Source organism: Neovison vison, chromosome 7 (genome assembly GCF_020171115.1).
Source record: "Neovison vison isolate M4711 chromosome 7, ASM_NN_V1, whole genome shotgun sequence".
NCBI classification, from domain to species: domain Eukaryota; kingdom Metazoa; phylum Chordata; class Mammalia; order Carnivora; family Mustelidae; genus Neogale; species Neogale vison.
Genome location: NC_058097.1, coordinates 12,199,878 through 12,222,178, shown reverse-complemented (window position 1 = coordinate 12,222,178; position 22,301 = coordinate 12,199,878). Strand labels below are relative to the sequence as shown.

The following is a 22,301-nucleotide window of genomic DNA, read 5'->3' as shown; positions in this document are numbered from 1 at the left end:
TCTTTCCTTATAAATATGCCACAAATTCACCAGTGTGAAAGTGGTATATATGAGTATCACTTGGTCTGCTCTACAACTATGTTTCTATAACTCAAAATTAGCTTGGGTCATTTCAACCACAATTCTCAGGGACCCAGAGAACAGAAGTGGTTTCCAAGGAGCTGCCTTTACAGTGAGTCTCTCTGCAGCCATACCCTCAGTACAGCATAGGCTATGGTTCAGGGAGAATTCTCCATTCTCCCACATAGCTCACTAAATCCTGTTTTTACTTCCTCTTCCAGGAGAGAGAAACTCCCCCTGGTAACTTGTATTTAAGGTCATGGTTGAGTCATGAAACCCTGTTTTATCTCTTTCTTCAAAATTTGACTATTCTGGGGGTGCCTGCATGGCGCAGTCTATTAAGCCAACTCTTGGATTCAGCTCAGGTCATGATCTCAGGGTCCTGGGATAGAGCCCTGTGATGGGCTCTCTGCCCAGAAGAGAGCCTGCTTCACCCCCCCTGCCCCTTCATTTTCTCCTCCCTTCCCTTCTCCCTCCCCTTCCCCATGGCTCATTCTCCCTCTCTCAAATAAATAAAATCTTTAAAAAATGAATAAATAAATACAATAAATAAATACAATAGGGATAGACCCCACAAGATTTTCTTTTCTTTTCTTTTTAAGATTTTGTTTATTTATTTGACAGAGAGAGACACAGCGAAAGAGGAAACACAAGCAGGGGAAGTGAGAGAGGGAGAAGCAGGCTTCCCGCTGAGCAGGGAGCCCAATGCAGGACTTGATCCCAGGACCTGGGATTATGCCCTGAGCAGGGCGGGAAGGCAGACGCTTAACCACTGAGCCGCCCAGACAACCCCCACCCTGCCCCCACCCAATAGCTTCAACTCCAGTTGAAACTGCTATCATTTTGGTTTTCTTGTGGCTGCTAAAAGCTGAGTTTTCACTGTATACCCAAATTCCATAATGGTAAACAGCTCTTTTATATAAGGAGCCACATGATAACAGCAGGACTCACATATACAAAGATACAAATTATCAATCTAGGTTTATTATGGGATTATTAAAAATTCTCAGCCAAAGCACATCCATCCAACATTCTTAACCATAGCAATGTGGCTTAGAACTACAGTAAACCTCAGTAGCTGAAGTCTTTAGAAACCAGGTGATACAACACAGAATAGTCATCCCCAGAAGATACCTGGGAATTATTGTTCGCACAAAATCAGTCTTGAAAAAAAAAAAAAATCAGTCTTGAAAAAAAGTTTTTTTGTTCAATTCCTCAGCATTACATATTTAAACCCTACTTTGTTCTAAAATGATTTAAAGACCAGGATTTCTTCAATAAACGGGCTGGACTCCTATACTTTTCTCAATATATTGCTGCTAATTATCAGTTGGTCACTTAAAGTCTGATGAGACTTCATTAAATCATTTTGAAAATGAACAGTCAGGAAAAGAACGGTTATAGACAGGAATTCTGTAAAATGCATGAATAAAGTCATCTTTTGATGGATTCTTATTAATATTCATTTCCTCAACTTGTAAATTCAATGATATCATTGTTTATCACTTTAACTCACTTTTTGCTCAACAGTAGACCAACTGATAGATAACCAAAGATGAGATGCTAATATAAAAAGATGTAATTTCCTTCCACTTATTTTATAAGATTTTGTTGTAAACTGTAAAAAACCCATCAATAAAAAACATTTAATCAGTTACAGCTGTGCTTGGGTGATACTAACTAGACGGACTCTTGTCACATATTGATCAAATGATCACTGTAGTGGCTTTAAAAATATGTTCACAAATTTCAACTTTTCTTTCTTAGAAACTGGATCAAGTAAGCAAATCCCCCAAATCATAATCTTCTTTGTTTAATGGCTCTGTTCCAGACTGGCAAAACATAAAATAGGTCAATTATTCATGTTGTGAAAGGAACCACCACACAGAACATTAAAAATGTAAACTTAGCACAAATTTCCTTTAATTCATCAATTCCATTAGTACATTTAAAATATGATCCCATTCTCCAAATGATTTGCAACTGTTCTTATGCTTCTGTATAAAATAACCATGCATAACACCAAGATAACTGTTGATGTGTGTTAGTCAGTTTCTGTAATAGAGTGCAACAGTGGCAAAATTCTCACATGCTCCAGAGGATGGTAGAAAACAAAGTCTTGCTAGCTTCTCCTTCTATGGCAAGAACTGGGATCATTTCTAGCGTTTCTCTCACTAATTAATGCTAACTAAAGAAACTGGTTTGCAGGGGCGCCTGGGTGCTCAGTGGGTTAAAGCCTCTGCCTTCGGCTCGGGTCATGGTCTCAGGGTCCTGGGATCGAGCCCTGCATCGGGCTCTCTGCTCAGCTGGGAGCCTGCTTCCTCCTCTCTCTCTGCCTGCTTCTCTGCCTACTTGCGATCTCTGTCTATCAAATAAATAAATAAAATCTTTTAAAAAAAAAAAAAGAAAGAAACTGGTTTGCAATAGGTCAATCCATATTTGTATTTTGCTGTGGAACATCATATGGTTTCAGTTAGCAACAGATTAACTATTAATTATGTTTCCTTGAGCTAAATACTAAAATGTGTCCCCATTCCTGAATACAGGTGAGCAATGGCTCACAACAATTAGCCCAGGATTTATTTTTTTTTTTTTTAAAGATTTTATTTATTTATTTGTCAGAGAGAGAGGGAGAGAGAGCGAGCACAGGCAGACAGAGAGGCAGGCAGAGGCAGAGGGAGAAACAGGCTCCCTGCCGAGCAAGGAGCCCAATGTGGGACTCGATCCCAGGACGCCGGGATCATGACCTGAGCCAAAGGCAGCTGCTTAACCAACTGAGCCACCCAGGCGTCCCTAGCCCAGGATTTAAAAGATTTCTGGGAAAGTCGGCTCAGTCGGCTAAGTGTCTGTCTTGGCTCAGGTTATGATCCTGGAGTCCTGGATCGAGCCCACATTTGGCTCCCTGCTCAATGGGGAGTTTGCTTCTCCCTCTCCCTGTGCCTGCTGCTCCCCCTGCTTGTGCTCTCTCCTGCTCTGTCAAATAAATAAATAAATAAACAAACAAACAAATAGGAATATTAAAAAATAAAAATAAAGATTTCTGGGGGAAAAAATTCAGTCACTAGTTCATTCAGGGACAATTAATAAGCTAGTGATAATTTACCTACTTTGTATTACAGTAAGAGTCAAGCCCAAATTCCTAAATCACTGAAAACCCCTTTTCTTTCTTTTTTTTTTTTTTTAGATTTTATTTATTTATTTGACAGACAGAGATCACAAGGTCACAAGTAGGCAGAGAGGCAGGCAGAGAGAGAGGAGGAAGCAGGCTCCCTGCTGAGCAGAGAGCTGACAAGGGGCTTGATCCCAGGACCCTAAGATCATGACCTGAGCTGAAGGCAGAGGCTTAACCCACTGAGCCACCCAGGCGCCCCTGAAAACCCCTTTTGTTTTTACTACAAGACAGCAAAAATAGTTCTACAGGAGAAAAGCAAGATAAAACAAACAACAATTAAGAGCTAGAGATTCTATCATTTTATAAAATTTGACTTTAAATACTAGTTCTTCTACTAAAAGCTTAAAGTCTTTTACTAGGAGACATAGTCTTCTCTCCAAAAAATTTTGGTAACTCAAGCACTTTAATTTTACCAACTTTTGTATAGATCATCTTAGTATACAGATTATATACAAAATAACCTAAAGTCTGGAGCCAAGGAGTAAAGTCTAGCTAAAACAGTTTAACAGTGTGTAAGCTGCATGTATTACATGGACAGATAAGAACAATTCTAGTAATATGACTTCAATGAACTTAATTGGATTCTCATAAAATGTATTCAGATTTTCACTGTTCAGAAACAGTGAAGAACTTTATAAAATTGTTAAGTGGAAGATTTGCCCCTCATCCTTTCATCAGGAGGGTGAATCTAGTTTCACTACTGGGCAATTCTACTCTCACTCCAAATTGGTGTAGTTAGCAAAACTGGAAGGGTCTTTGATCCAGAAAGCAAAACTCTTCTGTAACTACATACTGTTAGGTTGTGAGTTTCCTTACAATTTTACACATCTTTACTTACTGGATTGTTATCCATTTTACTATATAGTAAGTGAACTGAGGTAAAGCAGGAAGACTCCCAGTTAGGGCAAGTTTTAATCACAGAGGTTTTTACATATTAATATAGGCAGGGCCTTCTGCTTGGGTCTAGAAAATGAGAGTATATGCTGATCTAAGTGGAAGGACTGGATGGTGGATACAATTTGCAGATACTGACTGACAGGCCAAAACTCTGGGCATAGTTAATTAAGACCCTATTCCTGGTTTGAACACTGTAGGAAAACAGATCAAATGCTTGAGTGAGGAGTTTTAAAACTTAACAGATAACAGGAAGCAGAGAAGGCTGAAGATCTTAGTCAGAAGACTGTATTCCAGAAGCATCGGAAAAGAAATCCAATGCAGCTATCTAGAAGCAGTCACCCAGGTTCCTTGGTAGAAACTATCCTGTCTTGACCCTGGGCTTTTAATCAGTTCTTCCTATACTAAAGGGGAAGGAAAATTACTCCGTTTTAGAAGTTATTTGGAAAGGACTAGTTATTTGGAAAGAACATATGCTGAATGAACAACATTTTAAAAAATGGTAGATACATCCTAACTTAAAGCAGTAAAACAATAAAACTCTGGGTAGTTAAGAATATAAAAGATTTGCATTTTGGCTTACAGATGGTCTTCCATTTTCAGTCTGATTTTCATACATTATACATTTATATACCAAAGAGACTTTTTTTTTTTTTGAGACTTTTAAGTAGGCTCCACGCCCAGCATGAAGCCCAACATGGGGCTTGAACTCAAGACCCTGAGAGCAAGACCTAAGTTGAGATCAGGAGGATGCCTAACCGAGCCACCCAGGCGCCCCACCAAAGAGACTTTTATTTTTTTTTAAAGATTTTATTTATTTGACAGAGACACAGCAAGAGAGGGAACACAAGCAGGGGGAAAGGGCCAGGGAGAAGCAGGCTTCCCACTGAACAGGGAGCCCGATGTGGGGCTCAATCCCAGAACCCTGGGATATTGACCTGAGCCAAACGCAGATGCTTAACGACTGAGCCACCCAGGCAACCTCCAAAGAGACTTTTAAATGTTAGTTTCCTATTCTGTGTTCACCGCCTAACAAACCTTTTTTTTTAATGCAAGGAATATAAATTGCAATTTTTATTTTTGAGGATAGTTAACACAGTGTTATTTTCAGGTGTATAACACATCACTATGACAATGTAACTACATTTCTTGTGCTGTTCCCCATGACTCCATACTGGAAGGGTATCTTGCTCTGATTTTAATTTGCATTCCCTCTGCTCTCACCCATTTTGCCCATCCCCTCACTCACCATCAGTTGGTTCTCTGTATTTATAGGTGTGATTCTGCTTTAAATTTACTCATTCAGGTTTTGTTGATTTTTTTTTTAAAAACTCTGTAAGTGTGAAATCAAATGGTATTTGTCTTTTTCAGTCTGACTTATTTTACTTAGCATAATATACTCTAGATTCATCCATGCTGTCTCAAATAGCATGATCTCATCCTTTCTTATGGTTGCATAATATTACATTGTGTATCTGTAAAACACTTTCCATATCCCTTTATCTATCAATGGACACTCACGTTGGTTCTCTATCTTAGCTATTGCAAATAATGCTGCAATAGACATAAGAGTACATATATCTTTTCTAATTAGTGTTTCATTTTCATTGGATAAACACCAGATAGTGGAATTATTAAGTCTTATGTTATTTTTATTTTTAATTTTTGGAGGAACCTCCATACATTTATCCATAGTAACTGCACCAATTTACCTTCCCACCAATAATGGATAAGAGTTCCCTTTTCCCCACATCCTTGCCAACATTTGTTATTTCTGGTCTTTTTTATTTTAACCATTCTAACAGATACAAAGGCATATCTTGCTCTGATTTTAATTTGCATTCCCCTGATGATTAGTGATGTTGAGCATCTTTTCATCTGACTGTTGGCCATTTCTATTTCTTCTTTGGAAAAATACCTATTCAGGTCCTCTGCTCTTTTTTACTTTTTAAAAAAATATTTTTTTTTATTTCTGGCGAGAGGATGAGTGTATGAAAGCAGTGGGAAGGGAGAGAGGGAGAAAGAGAATCCTAAACAGGCTCCACACACAGCCTGGAGCTGACTGCCATGGAGCTCAATCTCACAACCCTGAGATCATGACCTGAGCCAAAATCAAGAGCTGGACACTTAACTGACTCAGCACCCAGAGGCCCCTTAAAAAAATTTTTTTTTATTTATTTAAGAGAGAGAGCATGAGTAAGCAGGATGGGCAGAGGGGGAGAAAGATCTCAAGCAGACACCTCACTGTGCACAGAGCCCAATGCAGGCCTTGATCCCAGGACCCTAAGATCATGACCTGGGCCAAAACCAAGAGTAGGCCGCTTAAAGACTAAGCCACCTAGGTGCCCCTCCTTTTTCTTTGATTGGGTTGTTTTTTGGTGTTATGTAAGTTCTTTGTGTTTTGAATATTAATCTCTAACAGGATATATAATTTGTAAATATCTTGTCCCATTCAGTAGGTTTGCCTTTTAATTTTGCTGATAGCATCCTTCACTATATAAAATCCTTTTATGTTGATATAGTTCCAATAGTTTACTTTTTTCCTCCCTTGCATTAGGAGACATATCCAGAAAAATGTTGCTATAGCCTATGTCAGACAAATTACTGCCTGAGTTCTCTTCTAGGATTTTTATGGTTTCAGGTTTCACATTAAGGTCTTTAATTGGTTTTGAGTTTATTTTTGTGTATGGTCTCAAAAGGTGATCCAGTTTTATTCTTTTACATGCAGTTGTCCAATTTTCCCACCATGCAGTGAAGTTACTGTCTTTTCCTCACTGTGTATTCTTGTCTCTTTTGTAATAGATTAATTGACCATAAAATCACAGGTGTATCTCTACTCTGTTCCACTAATCTAAATGTCTATTTCTGTACCAGTACCATACTGCTTTGATTACTACAGCTTTGTAGTATATCTTAAAATTTGGAATTGTCAAACTTCCAGCTTTGTTTTTCTTTTTTTGACTATTCAGCTATTCAAGGTCTTTAGTGGTTCCGTACACATTTCAGTATTAGTTGTTCTAGTTTTGTGAAAAATGCTGTTGGTATTTTGACAGGGACTGGACTGAATGTCTAGATTGTTTTGGGTAATATGGACATTTAAATAATATTCATTTTTACAATCCATGTAAGAGTGGAGTATTTTTCCATTAGCATCATTTTCAATTTCTATCATCAGTGTTTTATAGTTTTCAGAGCACAGGTCTTTAACCTCTTTGGTTAAGTTTATTCCTAGATATTCTTTTTGGTGCAATTATAAATAATGCTGTTTTCTTAATTTTTTGCTACCTTTATTACTAGTATATACAAATGCTACTGATTTGTGGGTATTAATTTTATATCCTACAACTTACTGAATTTATTTATTACTTCTAGTAGCTCCTCTGAAGGATTTTCTATGTATAGTATCATGTCATTTGCAAATAGTGAGCTTAAGTTCCTCTTTACAGGGGTGCCTGTGTGGCTCAGTGGGTTAAGCCTCTGCCTTCAGCTCAGGTCATGATCTCAGGGTCCTGGGATCGGGCGCTCTGCTCAGCAAGGGACTCTGCTTCCCCCCCTCGCTCTCTGTCTACTTGTGATCTCTGTCAAATAAATAAATGAATAAATCTTTAAAAAAATAATTTCCTCTTTACAAATATGAATGCTTCCTGTTTCTTTTTTTGTCTGACTGATGTGGCTAAGGCTGCCAGTACTGTGTTGAATAAAAGTGGTCAGGGTAGATATCCTTCTCTTCTGCCTGGACCTCAAGGAAAACCTCTCAGTTTTTCCCCACTGGGGATGATAGTAGCTATGGGTTTTTCATATGTAGCCTTTAGGTATGTTCCCTCTAAAACCACTCCATTGAGTTTTTATCATGAATGGATACTGAAATTTGTCAAATAATTTTTCTATAGCTACTGAGATGATCATATGATTTTTATGCTTCATTTTGTTGACGTGGTATATCATGTTGACTGATTTGTGAATAATGAAACATTCTTGCAACCCTGGAATAAATCCCACTTGATCATGGTGAATGATCTTTTTAGTGCATTTGTGCAGTTGGCTAATATTTTGTTGAGGATTTCTGCATCTATGTTCATCAGAGATACTGGCCTGTAGTTTTCTTTTTTCTGTGAGGTCTGTCTGGTTTTGGTATCAAGGTGTTGCTGGCCTTGTTGAATGTATTTGGAAGCTTTCCTTCCCCTTCTGCTTTTTGGAATAGTTTGAAAAGAATAAATATCAACTCTTCTTCAAATGTTTGGTAGAATTCACCTGCGAATCCATCTGGACCTGGACTCTTTATCTTTTTATTGTATTTTGATTACTGATTCAATTTTGTTACTTGTAATTGGTCTGTTTGAATTTTCTATTTCTCCCTAGTTCAGTTTTGGAAGATCTTATACTTCTATGAATTTATTTCTCCTAGGCTGTTCAGTTTGTTGGCATATAATTTTTCAGACTCATCTCTTATTATCCTTTGTATTTCTGTGGTGTTAGCTGTTACTTCTCCTCTCATTTCTGATTTTATTTGGGTCCTTTCTTTTCTTGGTGAGTCTTCCTAAAGGTTTATCAATTTTACTTATCTTTTGGGGCACATGGGTGGCTCAGTGGGTTAAAGCCTCTGCCTTCAGCTCAGGTCATGATCCCAGGGTCCTGGGATCGAGGCCCACATCAGGCTCTCTGCTCAGCAAGGAGCCTGCTTCCCCCTCTCTCTCTGCCTGCCTCGCTGCCTACTTGTGATCTCTCTCTGACAAATACATAAATAAAATCTTTAAAAAAAATTTTTTTTTACTTATCTTTTCAAAGACCCAGCTCTTGGTTTCATTGATTTTTTTTTAAGAATCTCTATCACTTATTTCTGCTTTGATCTTTATTATTTTTCTTCTGCTTCCCTAGGGCTTTCTTTGTTCTTCTTTCTCTAGATCCTTTAGGTGTAAAGTTAGATTGTTTATTTCAGTTTTTGTTTGTTTCCTGAGGTAGGCCTATATTGCTATGTATTTCCGTCTTCAGACTTTGGCTGTGTCCCAAAGGTCTGGACCATCATGTTTCCATTTTCATTTGTCACCATTTTTTAATATTTTGTTTCATTGGCCCTTTTGTTGTTTAGTATCATGTTGTTTAGTTTTCATGTATTTGTGGTATTTTTCTTGTGATTTATTTCTAGTTTCATAACATTAAGATCAGAAAAGATGTATGGTTTGACTGAATGTTCTTAAATTTGTTGAGGTTTGTTTTGTGGCCTAACATGATCTATTCTGGAGAATGCTCCATGGGCACTTGAGAAGAATGTGTATTCTGTTATTTTTGGGTGGACTGTTCTGTATGTATCTGTTAGGTCCATCAGATCCAATGTGTCATTCAAAGACACTATCTTTCCTTGTTGATTTTCTGCCTGGACGATCTATCCACTGATGTAAGTAGGGTGTTAAAGTCTCCCTACTATTTATATTACCATCAATTTCTCTCTTTATGTCTTTAATTTGCCCTTTGTATTTAGATGCTCCAGTGCTGAGTATGCAGATGTTTACAATTGTTACATATCTTCTGTTGGATTGATTCCATTATCATTAAGTAATGACCTTCTTTGTCTCTTGTTACAGCTTTGTTTTAAAGTCTATTTTGTCTGATAGAAGTATTGCTACCTTGGGTTTTCTTTTGCTTCCACTTGTACAGTGAATGTTTTTCCAGCCCTTCACTTTCAGTTGGTTTGTGCCTTTTGGTTTGAGATGGGTCTCTTGCAGGCAACATATAGATGGGTTTTATTTTTTTTTAACCATTCCACCACCCTCTGTCTTTTGAAGAGAGGATTTAGGCCATTTACATTTAAACTTATCATTGACAGTTATGTATTTATTGCCATTTTATTTGTTTTCTGGTTCTTTTTGTAGTTCTCTGTTCCTTTCTTCTTCTCTTGTTTTTTGTCATTGATTGGTTTCTGTAGTGTTTTTTAGCTTTCTTTCTCTTTATTTTTTTTTTTTGTATATCTATTACGGGTTTTGGGTCTGTGGTTACCATGAGGTTCATACAGAACATCCTAAGTAAACAGCAGTCTATGTTAATTTCATGGTTATTCAAGTTCAAACACATTCTAAAAAAAGAAAAATAACTTCTTTTTCCCTTTCCCTATTTTTTACTCCCTCCCTCATGTTTTATGTATATGCTGCCATATTTTACATCTTTTTATTCATAACTTTCTTAGGTCTAATATGGCCAGTCCTTTTCCACCTAAAGAATTCCCTTAAACATTTCTCATGAGGCTTGTTTAGTGGCGATAAACTCCTTTATCTTTTGTCCAGGAATGTCTTTATCTCTTTCAGACCTGAATGACAACCCTGCCAGGGGTGTATTCTTGATTGCAGGATTTTTCCTTTCAGCATTTTAAATATATCATGCCAGTCCCTTTTGGCCTGCAAAATTTCTGCTGAAAAATCAGCTAATAGCCTTATAGGTTTTCTCTTATAGGTAACTTTTTTCTTCTTTCTTGCTTTTAAAATTTTCTCTTTTTAATTTTTGACATTTTAATTATTTTGTGTTGGAGTGAACCTTCTCGGGTTCATCTTGTTTGTAACACTTTATGCTTTTTGGACTTAGATCGCTGTTTCCTTCCCAAGGTTAGCGATGTTTTCAGCTACTATTTCTTCACATAAGGTTTCTACCCCTTTCTCTCTACTTCTGGGACCCCCTATAATGCGAACATTTGTTTGCTTGATGTTGTTCAAGAGATCACTTAACCTATTTTCACTTTTCAAATTCTTTTCTCTTATTGGTGTTCGGCTTGTGTGCTTTCCATTACTCTGTGTTCCAGATCATGTATACATTCTTCTGCATCACTAATGTACTGCTGATTCCCTCTAGCGTGTTTTTAATTACAGTTATTATGTTCTTCAACTCTGGTTCTTTTTTATATTTTCTATCTCATTAGTGGAGGTCTCACTGAATTCTTCTGCTCTTCTCTTCAGACCAGTGAGTATCTTTATAATCATTACTTTAAATTCTTTAATCAGGGGCATCTGGGTGGCTCAGTAGGTTAAAGCCTCTGCCTTCAGCTCAGGTCATGATCCCGGGGTCCTGGGATCGAGCCCCAAGTTGGGCTCTCTGCTCAGCGGGGAGCCTGCTTCCCCCTCTCTCTGTCTGCCTCTCTGCCTACTTGTGATTTCTCTCTCTGTCAAATAAATAAATTCTAAAAAATAAATAATAAATAAATAATTTAATCAAGCATATTGCTTATCTCATTTCATTTAGTTCTTTTCCTGAGGTCGTTATTCTTTCTTTTGGAGCATTCTTCTGTCCCTCCATTTTACTTGGCTTTTTATATTTGTTTCTACGGATTAGGTAGAACAGCTACTTTTCCTAAAGTTGAAGGAATGGTCTTCTGTATGGTCTGTCTCCTCTGTAGACTGTGTGTGCTTGGCAACTTTTACAACTGACAAACTTTTGAACAAATGAGTGGAGGAACTACTATTTGCCCACTAATATTGCACCTTTGGCACTATCACTACTTAAGATACATCTTTGTGAAATTATTAAAATCCTTAGCTGGGATTGGGTGGGAAAGGGGATGCAAGTGCTAATATCAGCCAAAAGAAACTTCTCTAATTATTTTCTGTCTTAAACCAGTCTTCCAGGTACTCAATTATGAAGGCTAGCTAATAAAATGAAAGAATGTGCACAAATATTTGAACTATATTATTGGAAGACTATACCTAAAAGGGTAAGAACAATTTAGGATTTTACAGTATTTGTTAACTCACCAAGCACCTGTTTATAACATCTAAGTCTGATCTAACCTCTGTGGCTTTCATCCATGTTTCTATGGATACATGTTCATAAATCTGAATATGTGAGAATCTCAAGACATTTTTAGAGGATGTGAAGCATCTGCTTTTTTTGAGAGGAGGGTCTGTTAAACTTGTTTTATCCTCCCAAGAACTAAGGAAAATTTTATGTATTAATTAGTTATTTTGGCCCTATAGGTACTGGGGGACTGAAGTAGTCAGAGGAAAGGGTGTCTTAATAGAGGGGAAGATAAAAATGCATCTTTAAAAACTTAATCTCAAGCCACCTGGGTGGTTCAGTGGGTTAAAGCCTCTGCCTTCGGCTCAGGTCATAATTCCAGGCTCCTGCGATGCAGTCCTGCACGGGGCCTGCTGCCGCCGCCCCCACTGCCTGCCTTTCTGCCTGCTTGTGATCTCTGTCTATCAAATAAGTAAATAAAATCTTGTTTTAAAAAATTAAATAAATAAAAAATCAATCTCATCTTAAAATGAAATTTTAAGTTAATTCTATTATCCATTCTTTTTTTAAAGATTTTTTTTTTTTTTTTTTAAAACAGAGATCACAAGTAAGCAGAGAAGCAGGCAGAGAGAGAGAGGAAGAAGCAGGCTCCCTGTCGCACAGAGAGCTCAATGCGGGGCTCAATCCCAGGACCCTGAGATCACGACCTGAGCCGAAGGCAGAGACTTAATTTAACCCCCTGAGCCACCCAGGCATCCCTATTATCCAGTCTGTCACTGTGCATCCTCCTTTCACTTTTATTTTTTTTTTTTAAGATTTTATTTATTTGCTTACAGACAGAAATCACAAGTAGGCAGAGAGGCAGGCAGAGAGAAGGGGGTAAGCAGGCTCCCTGCTAAGCAGAGAGCCTGAGAGCCTGATGTGGTGCTCAATCCCAGGACCTGGGATCATGACCTAAGCCGAAGGCAGAGGCCCCAACCCACTGAGCCGCCCAGGCGTCCCTTCCTTTCACTTTTTAAATGAAGAGTCTGTCTATGGTTCCTTATTTCCTACTTCATGTGGCTTTTATCATTAAAAATAATCTTTTCTATACCATCTTGAGGATCTCTGCTATTTTTGCTGTTTAACACACAACTCTTTCCTCCTTAATACTTTATCCTCTTTAACTCTCTATTCTCTCTTAGTTTTGGACAGTGACACAAGACTATGTATCAACTTGACTAGGCTATAGGGTGCTCAGATATTTGGTCAAACATTATTCCACCCAGGGTTTAGTCATTCTATCTCCTTAGCCTCTGTGTCTCTAATGACTTTAGAGAGTTTTAAGGAAGGCTGGGGTCAACTACTGGGTAGAGTATCCCTCAATTTAAGTTTATATGATATTTTGCTCATAGGTTAATAGGTTTTAGAGAGTAAGTGGCATTCTTTTTTTTTTTTTTTTAAGATTTTATTTATTTATTTTTGCAGGGGTAGGGGGGCAGGAGCAGGGCTGGGAGGGGCAGAGGGATAGGCAGACTCCATGCTGAGCAGGAAGCCTGATGCTGGATTCATGACCTTAGCCTGACCAACTAAGCCACCCAGGTGCCCAGGAAGAGCCTTTCTCAAGACATCATAATAAAGGTATACATGATATAAATATGACACCACTGATGATGCCAACTTTGGTCATCTGGTCAAGGGGGTGTCTGCCAGGTTTCTCCACTGTAAAATGACCCTCATCCACTTTCCCACTGCCTACTCTTCGGAAGCAATTAATTAAGCTCAGCCCATACTGAAGGGGGAATGGTGAGTTAAGCGCTACCTCAACAATGAGAAGTATCTATGTAAATTATCTGCCATTCCATACAGATTTGTCTCTTCTCTCCCATTTATTTATGTAATAGAGTTAATTTCTGTCCCCAAGTCAATTCTTTCTACCATGAATGGCATCAGAATACCCTTAGTGAAAAACCCTCACATACCCAACAGGACTTTGGGTTTACCACTGATTCCTTTATCTCCTGCATATCCTGTATCCTAGTCCTGTAACTAGCTCTCTGGAGTCATCTTTTTTCCGCTGTTGTTCAAACTTAGTCAAAGTCTCTTTCTTCTGTCATTGCTTTAATCCAGGCCATCCTCATTTTCTAGATGATTTACATAAACTCTGAGCAGGTCTTACTTGTTTTTTCCTCCATGTGTTTTTCTGCTCCAATCTGCCTTTCTTATCACACAGTCTTACTATATGAGAAAGAAATGTATGCAGAGGCAGAAAGAGTATTCCTAACTCTAAATTTGTACTTAGTATATAGAAAGTGTGCAATAAGTAAGTGCTGGGAAGTAGAAAATACAACAAAATTTTTCTTCACCAGTTTAGTCTCCATGCTAGGGAAAAAAAAAAACAGGCTACAAAAAATTAAACAACAGAAATATTTAAATGTTAATTATTTTAAATCTAACACATATTGCTAAGATGTGAATAAAAAATATATATAGTCACAGAAAGAATGAAAATGTCAGATAAGAAAATATTTAAGGTGTTGCAAAACAATACCTAAGAAGCTAGGAAAGAAAAATGTCTTTGCCTGTAAAAATAACATAGGGAGTCTAAGAATCCAGACTCTTCAACAGTCTTCCAAAACCTAGTGTTTTCAACTTTCTATAGGAGAAAAATCTTGACTAAATGACATATCCTATACCACAGGGATCCAATCCTGTCTCTTGACCAGTAAACAGGAGATAATGTGGTATAGCTCTGTCAACTCTTTAACCCAAGAAACAAAAGATGGTAGGACAGTGGCAAAAGGTATGTGGGGGTAGGGGTGGGGAATAAGGCTTATTTTTGTTGAGGAATAAAGTGTGAGTTCCCCAAATATCATTTACTTTTCGTTGCTTTTATAAAATGATATTAATATTTCTCACTAGAAAGCTTTTTAAATTCTTTTTTTAATATAAAGAGATATGGGGCGCCTGGGTGGCTCAGTGGGTTCAAGCCTCTGCCTTCTGCTCAGGTTGTGATCCCGGATTCCTGGGATCAAGCCCTGCGTTGGGCTCTCTGCTCGGTGGGGAGCCTGCTTCCTCCTCTCTCTCTGCCTGTCTCTCTGCCTACTTGTGACCTCTGTCTGACAAATCTAAAAAAAAAAATATATATATATATATATATATATATATATACACATATATAAAAATATAAAGAGATATGATTTCATAGAGGTTAAAAACTGTTTAAATCAGCAAAACACTAAAACTTTGTTATTATAAAGTTCTTTTTTTTTATATTTTATTTATTTATTTGACAGACAGAGATCACAAGTAGGCAGAGAGGCAGGCAGAAAGAGAGGAGGAAGCAGGCTCCCTGCAGAGCAGCGAGAGCCCGATGTGGGGCTCGATCCCAGGACCCCGGGATCATGACCTGAGCCGAAGGCAGAGGCTTTAACCCACTGAGCCACCCAGGCGCCCCTAAAGTTCCTAAATTTATTGAGAACTGAGGACTGATTAACAGCTGAGATCTATAATTCATGGTATGAAACATGAGCACCGGCCTCCTGCACTTGCCTTTCAGAGAGAATTTTTTGTCCCCTTTGTTTTGTTTTTCAGTAGAAAGAACACAGTAAGTCATCTATGTTGTGAACATCTCCCTCAGCTCTAGCCTAGTTCATGGTAGTTTAGTGATGTTTGATGCCAGCTCTTTAGAATGTGAAATAAGCAAAATGGCAGGTATCTCTTTATTCTAATGAAAGAAGTAAAGTAAAAACATTAGAGTTACCTAGGACATAGAACTGATCTTGATTTGGGTCACCTCAGAAATAAAACTCCCAAAGACATAAGTGACTGCTTCCAATGTTCAAACTCTATCATATACAGTGAGCTCCTGCTGGTCTCTCCCACTTTTAACCCTACTCTATTCCAGCACTGCAGGTGGGACTTCATTCCTAGGAAGGAAATCAAATGATTCCAAACTCAGACTAAACATGAAACATCCTAAGTGTTTCAGGGATTCAGACAATGGCAAACAATAAAACACTTGCAAATACTGCTGGCACAGATGGAGTAGGAATACAGCTACTTTGGCTTGCCACCAGTCAGAGGCATGAAGGAACCCAATCCAGAAGCAGAGGGAAGAGAAAAATAAGTACAACTAAGAGGTTGAGCTCCAGTCCAAAGCCAGTATTATTCCTTATTATAGTTATATGAAGCAAATTCTCTTTTTAGCTTAACCTAGTTTAGACAGAGCTTCCTGTTGCCACAAAGAATCATAAACCCTAACCGATTTAGTGAGGAACATGTACTTCTTACTTAAATCTCACTTGGATAAAACAAAGGTGAAGGAGACATTAGAATAATTTTATTATCTTTGATCTAGCCCATGTTTATTTAAAGTTGTAATGACAACACGGTAAAAGTCTCTTTCCTTCTGAAGAAATCCAAACACCACTGGATTTCTTTAAAAGAAAAGAAACATACTAATGCTAAGTACAACGAAGTCACCAAATTTAAGAGGATACAGGAAAAAGAAACATAGTACTTCTAAGACATTAAAGCTTATTATTCTACAGTCTGGCAAATGGGCCTGTTTAATTCCAAAGAACAACTTCTGTCTATTATCATCCAAAAGTAACATGACATACTTTCCTATCACTTTTCTTTCTAATCGCAATGGGATCTCTTATCTTTCTAAATTACATTTTTCAATAAGGCCTAGAAGAGTCACTAAATTTTCACCTGCTTATTTGAAGTCTCATCTGTTTTTTAATGGGAAGATGGAAAACTACTAAGTTCATATCTTATATTACACAAATTCTATTAACAGATCTCTGACTACAGCTATAGTATGCTGAAATCCCACAGTAACAGACTCTCAGCAGAACAAATCAAATGAGTTTTTTATAACTATTTTTTTTAAGATTTTATTTATTTATTAGAGAGATGGACAGAGAGTAAAAGTAGGCAGAGCAGCAGGCAGAGGGAGAGGGAGAAGCAGGCTCTCCACTGATTGGGGAGCCCGATACAGGGCTTGATCCCAGGACCCTGGGATCATGTCCTGAGAAGAAAGCAGCCGCTTAACCGACACAGCCACCCAGGTGCCCCGAGTTTTGTAGAACTATTAAAAATAGGGTTGCGTGGGTGGCTCAGTGGGTTGATCCCTTGCCTTGGGCTAAGGCATGATCTCCGGGTCCTGGGCTTGAGCCCTTTATCGGGCTCTCTGCTCAGCAGGGAGCCTGCTTCCCCATCTCTCTCTGCCTGCTGCTCTACCTACTTGTGATGTCTCTCTCTCTCTCTGTGTGTCAAATAAATAAATAAAATCTTTTAAAAAAAAATAAAAAATAAAATAAAATGCCTGCCTCTCTGGAAGACCCAGAAGTTGATGATATATAAGTAACCCCAGAAGAAGTCATCCTGTTTGTCTTTCTTGGAAATAAGTTTGTGAAATGAAACTAACCAAAAAACAGTTTTGTGGCTGGTGGTGGTAGCAGCTGATGCTGTAACTACTATAGGGATGCAAGAGTTGAGAGAGAAACAAAAAACCAAAAAAGTGTATTAAACAAAAAGACATCTAGGAACAGAACTTGCTCATATTTTCATAACAATGGGGTTAGATCACTGATGTAAAAATGTGCTTAAATGTTTATAGCCTAATAAATATTAACATGCTCAATTTTTCAATTCATAGAACTGTGAATTATTCAATGCTTGGAATAACTCCAGCTTGGCTTTATAGTGACTATCTCAGATGACAATGATCCTTGACATAATTCACTGGGCAAAATGTAAACATAAATATTGACTTTAATGCATAATAAACCAAAGCTTGTTACAAGGTACACAGAGTTGTCAAATCACATAAGGGGCAAAAATTTCATTCCTTATGGCACAATAACATTAATTAATTAATTTCTTCTTCTTCTTTTTTTTTTTTAGATTTTATTTATTTATTTGACAGACAGAAATCACTAGTAGGCAGAGAGACAGGCAGGAAGAGAGGGGAGAAGCAGGGAGAAGCTGAGTAGAAAGCACGACAGCGGGGCTTGATCCCAGGACCCTGGAATCATGACCTGAGCTGAAGGCAGAGGCTTTAAACCACTGAGCCACCCAGGAACCCCTAATTTCCTCTTTTGACTTCCTCAACTGCAAGATTCCATATGAACATAAGCAACAGCTCTTGAGCTCCCATTCACCACCACACCAATCTGATTTGCTTTCTGCCATGTCTCTGACACGTTGCTCTAAATCATTTGTTTTGCTGCTCAAGAAAAGACGTATCTAATATAAGACCACGAAGGCCAAGAGTCATCACAAGAGCCTACTCTAAGTCACTGAAATATCTCTTCTTCCTAAAATACTTAAATACCTTAATTCTTAGCTTGTATAGTCAATAGCAACATAATACACCCTGTTCTTGAAGTGGAGTAGCAAGCAAAGCTACCTGTTAAATGCTGTTAAGTCATCTCCCTAGCTATACCATAGCTGTAAATGTAACAGAAAATAATTGGGTACAAAAGATACATTTGTTTTTAGTGGAAGGGAAAAAATCTGTATGACACAAAATAATCAGATGACATCCTTTTACATCTCACCTGTAGATTTAGACTGGAGAATGTCAAATTATAATTGCTTGGCTGCATATAAGGTAGCTTAGGAAAATGGCTCACTGTAAACAAAACACCCAAACCTGAACTCTAAAATGAATATAAATCACTCAATTAAGCTTTCTTCAAAATAAGGTTGATATAAGACTTGAAGCTTAGGGGGACCTGGGTGGCGCAGTTGGTTAAGCATCGGACTCTAGTTTCGGCTCGGGGCGTAATCTCAGGGTCTTGAACCTGAGCCCCATGTGGACTTGTGCTCAGTGTGGAGTCTGCTTAAGATTCTCTCTCCCTCTCCCTTTGCCCTTCTCTACTCCATGTGCACTTGCACATGTGCATTCTCTTTTTCTGTCAAACAAATCTTAAAAAAAAAAAAAAAAGTTGAATCCTATATTTTTCACTAGGCACGTCACAAATCACAAGTATGGATGATCTTCTGTCATCCAGGCACTACAGCACCATCAATAAGGGTTTTGGTAGGGCGCCTGGGTGGCTCAGTGGGTTAAGCCGCTGCCTTCGGCTCAGGTCATGATATCAGGGTCCTGGGATCGAGTCCCACATCGGGCTCTCTGCTCAGCAGGGAGCCTGCTTCCTCCTCCTCTCTCTCTGCCTGCCTCTCTGCCTACTTGTGATCTCTCTCTCTGTCAAATAAATAAATAAAATATTTAAAAAAAAAATAAGGGCTTTGGTAATCATTTTCTTTTCAAACCAAACTTCAATTTTCCATACTGGTAAACACAACTACAAACATATCTGACCAACTCAAAAGCCCCAAAGATAACAAAAATATTGTTTCATCCTTTTACTAACTGAAGAAAATCAAGTTTTTTGGGGGGCTCTCCCTCTTAAAATGTGACTCCTACCTATTTAATTCTTATAGTTCTCCATGTATCTTCTATTTGCTTAATCGATAGTATCCTAAACCTAGTGTACAGGTAAACTAATAGGGAAGCTTAAAAAGACAACAACAGATGTGGTAATCCAATTCTTATAATGGTGGGTTAGATTATTTGGAATGATCCTGAAATTATAACGCCTGGGTGGCTCAGTTGGTTGGACGACTGCCTTCGGCTCAGGTCATGATCCCGGAGCCTCGGGATCGAGTCCCACATCGGGCTCCCAGCTCCATGGGAGTCTGCTTCGCTCTCTGACCTTCTCCTTGCTCATGCTCTCTCTCACTGTCTATCTCTCAAATAAATAAATAAATAAAATATTAAAAAAAATGTTAAAAGATTTAAAAATCTTCTTAAAAGCAACTAATAGCTCCAGTCATGATCTCAGGGTCCTGGGATCAAGCCCCTACCAGAGGCTCCCCGCTCAGCGGGGAGTCTGCTTATCCCTCTACCTCTGCCCCTCTCTCCACAGCTCCTGCTCTCGCTCTCTCTCTCAAATAAATAAAATATTAAAAAAAAATAGGGGTGCCTGGTTGACTCAGTCAGTTAAGTGCCTGCCTTCAGCTTAGGTCATGATCCCAGGGTCCTGGGATCGAGCCCCAGGTCAGGCTCCCTGCTCAGCAGACAGCTTGCTTCTCCTCTGTCTGCATGCCGCTCTGCCTGGTGTGCTCCTTCTCTCTCTCTCTCTCTGTCAAATAAATAAATAAATAATCTTGGGGAGCGGGAGCAGAAAGAGTTAAGCATCTGGATATAATAGAAGAGCAAATTAGTAAAGTGGAAGATAAGTCAAAAGAAATTATTCAGAATGCAGCATGAAGAAACGTTAATAAATGTGGAGCCTATCCCACAGCAGCCACGGTTCTGTGATACCCCATGGCCATGGGCTTCAACAAGAGCCACAGGAGCAAGCTGAGGCACAGCCACCACTCTGGACACCTCACCACACACACCGAATTCCCAAGGGACATGATCAGAGTGTTATGTGGCTTCACCTCATACAAGCAGATCACCCTGGAGCTGCTCACAGTCTCCAAGGACAAGTATGCCCTCAAGATCATCAAGAATAGAGTGGGGACACAGATCCATGCCAAGAGGAAGCAACAGGAGCTGAGCAAAGTTCTGGCTGCCTACAGGAAACCAGCTGCCAAGGACTGAACCCTCTCCCCATTCTGTGTATAATAAAACGTTCACAGAAATAAAAATAAATACGGGAAAACAGCAAGAAATCTAACTTGAAGTTCTAAGAAGAAGAAGAGAGTGGGGCAGAGGCAGATAATGGCTAAGAATTTTCCAGAATGAATGAAAGACACCAAATCAAAAGAAACTCAACAAAGCCAAAATAGACAAATAAAGGGAAATTCACACCTAGACAAATCACAGTGAATGAGAGAACACAAAGAAAGTCTGAAAAGAAGCCATAGGAACTGACTGCTCAACAGCAACAGTGAAAGTCAAAATACAATGGCAAGAAGAAAATGGGCTAAAAGAAAAAATACCCCCCCCCAAAATTCCAACCTAAAATTCTATCTGTGACAGACTTTTTTTAAAAGGCCATAATTCTCCCCCATTTCTTTATGTACACCCCACAGCCCTTTAAATGTGATACTATCACTCCTCCCATCAAGAGATGGAGTCTAATTCCTCCACTCTGGAACCTGGGCTTGGCCACTAGACATCAGCAAATATGAACAAAGGCTTGAAAACTGCTTGTGCATTGAAACTGGCCTTTCTATAGCAGACCTCCAGACATATGACTGTCCAGCCCCCAGGTGACCTGATAAGTGACTACAGAGATGTGAATGAGCTGAGCTGATACCACATAGACTAGAGACAAGCCATCCCACTGAGCTCTGCCCAAATTGCTAACCTACAGATACATGGGGAAGCAGCTGTTGTTTTTGAGTCACTGAATTTGGGATGGCCTGTTACCCAGAAATAGATAATTGATACCTAGACCAACAAAAATATCTTTTAAGAACAGGGTAGAATAAAGATCTTTCCAGACAAACAAAACCTGACAGCTGGCCACTAGAAGACCCTCACTAAAGGAAATTCTACAGAATGTATTGTAGGCAGAAGGAAAGTGGTCCCAGATGGAAGATCAGAGATTCAAGAAGGCATGAGGAGCAAAGACAGGGCTAAATACATGGGTAAAATCTGTAAAAATATTGCTTTTGTAATACAATAATAATAGAGTGAAAAAAATTCAATGCCAGCTGCTTTTGTAATATAATAACTAAAAAAATTCAATGCCAGCAACCACTCCGAGACATTCTGATTTAATTTGCCAGAGACATCTGGGTACTGAGAATTTAAAAATCACCCCAGGTGCAAAGAGGGCTTGGAATCACTAACTTAAATAAAAAACTTATGTGTGTATATTTAAAGTTGGCATTAATTCCGATCCTCTTTCTACTTTTATTTGGCTTGCCTTTTTTGAAATTACTGACTTGTGATTTTCCATTGAAATAGGTTTCTAAAAACTTACTGTCTCTGTAATACAAAGTGGCTCACCCTGGGAGACAGTAAAGGTCTTAAAACAATTACTATGAAATTTCTCATTATTTTCCAAGAACAGGATATTACTATAAATCCACAGGGTGTCCCCAGTTGCAAGCATTCAAGAAAATCTCAGCTAGACCTAAAGCTAAACAGGTTTTCTAGTTAATGTTCTTCTACAGTCTATTCAACAAAATAGTAACTGATATTAAAGACCAGGCTACAGGCCATCTGTTAACTAAACTAACAGTAACAGATCAGGATACTGTGCTACTCAAAACACTATGTTAAGTGTTCATTTTCCCAAATTGTTCTGTTGACTAGATATGGTTGATGGTGTTTACAATCTAAACCAATAACCAATCTCAGAATTAAAATAACCCTCAAGGCAAACCCTTAAATCATGAAAAATTTCCAAAACCAGAAATTCTGCCTGCCATAGCAAAATAAGAAGGGGTGGAATTAACACAAGGAATAAGAAAACGAAGCACCTAATGGATATTATAAATG

General features: G+C 38.5%; 2 protein-coding genes across 3 annotated transcripts in view; one reads left to right on the top strand and one right to left on the bottom strand.

The window, feature by feature from the left end:
- GLG1 (golgi glycoprotein 1) overlaps nt 1–22,301 on the bottom strand; it is a 164,803-nt gene that overhangs the window by 106,708 nt on the left and 35,794 nt on the right. The gene's annotated exons all lie outside the window — the stretch shown is intronic.
- On the top strand, nt 20,163–20,652 carry LOC122914612 (60S ribosomal protein L36-like; the record flags this gene model as incomplete). The annotated part of the gene is made up of 1 exon (XM_044261242.1): nt 20,163–20,652. A coding segment is annotated over one exon (285 nt), but the record flags the coding sequence as incomplete, so codon positions are not given.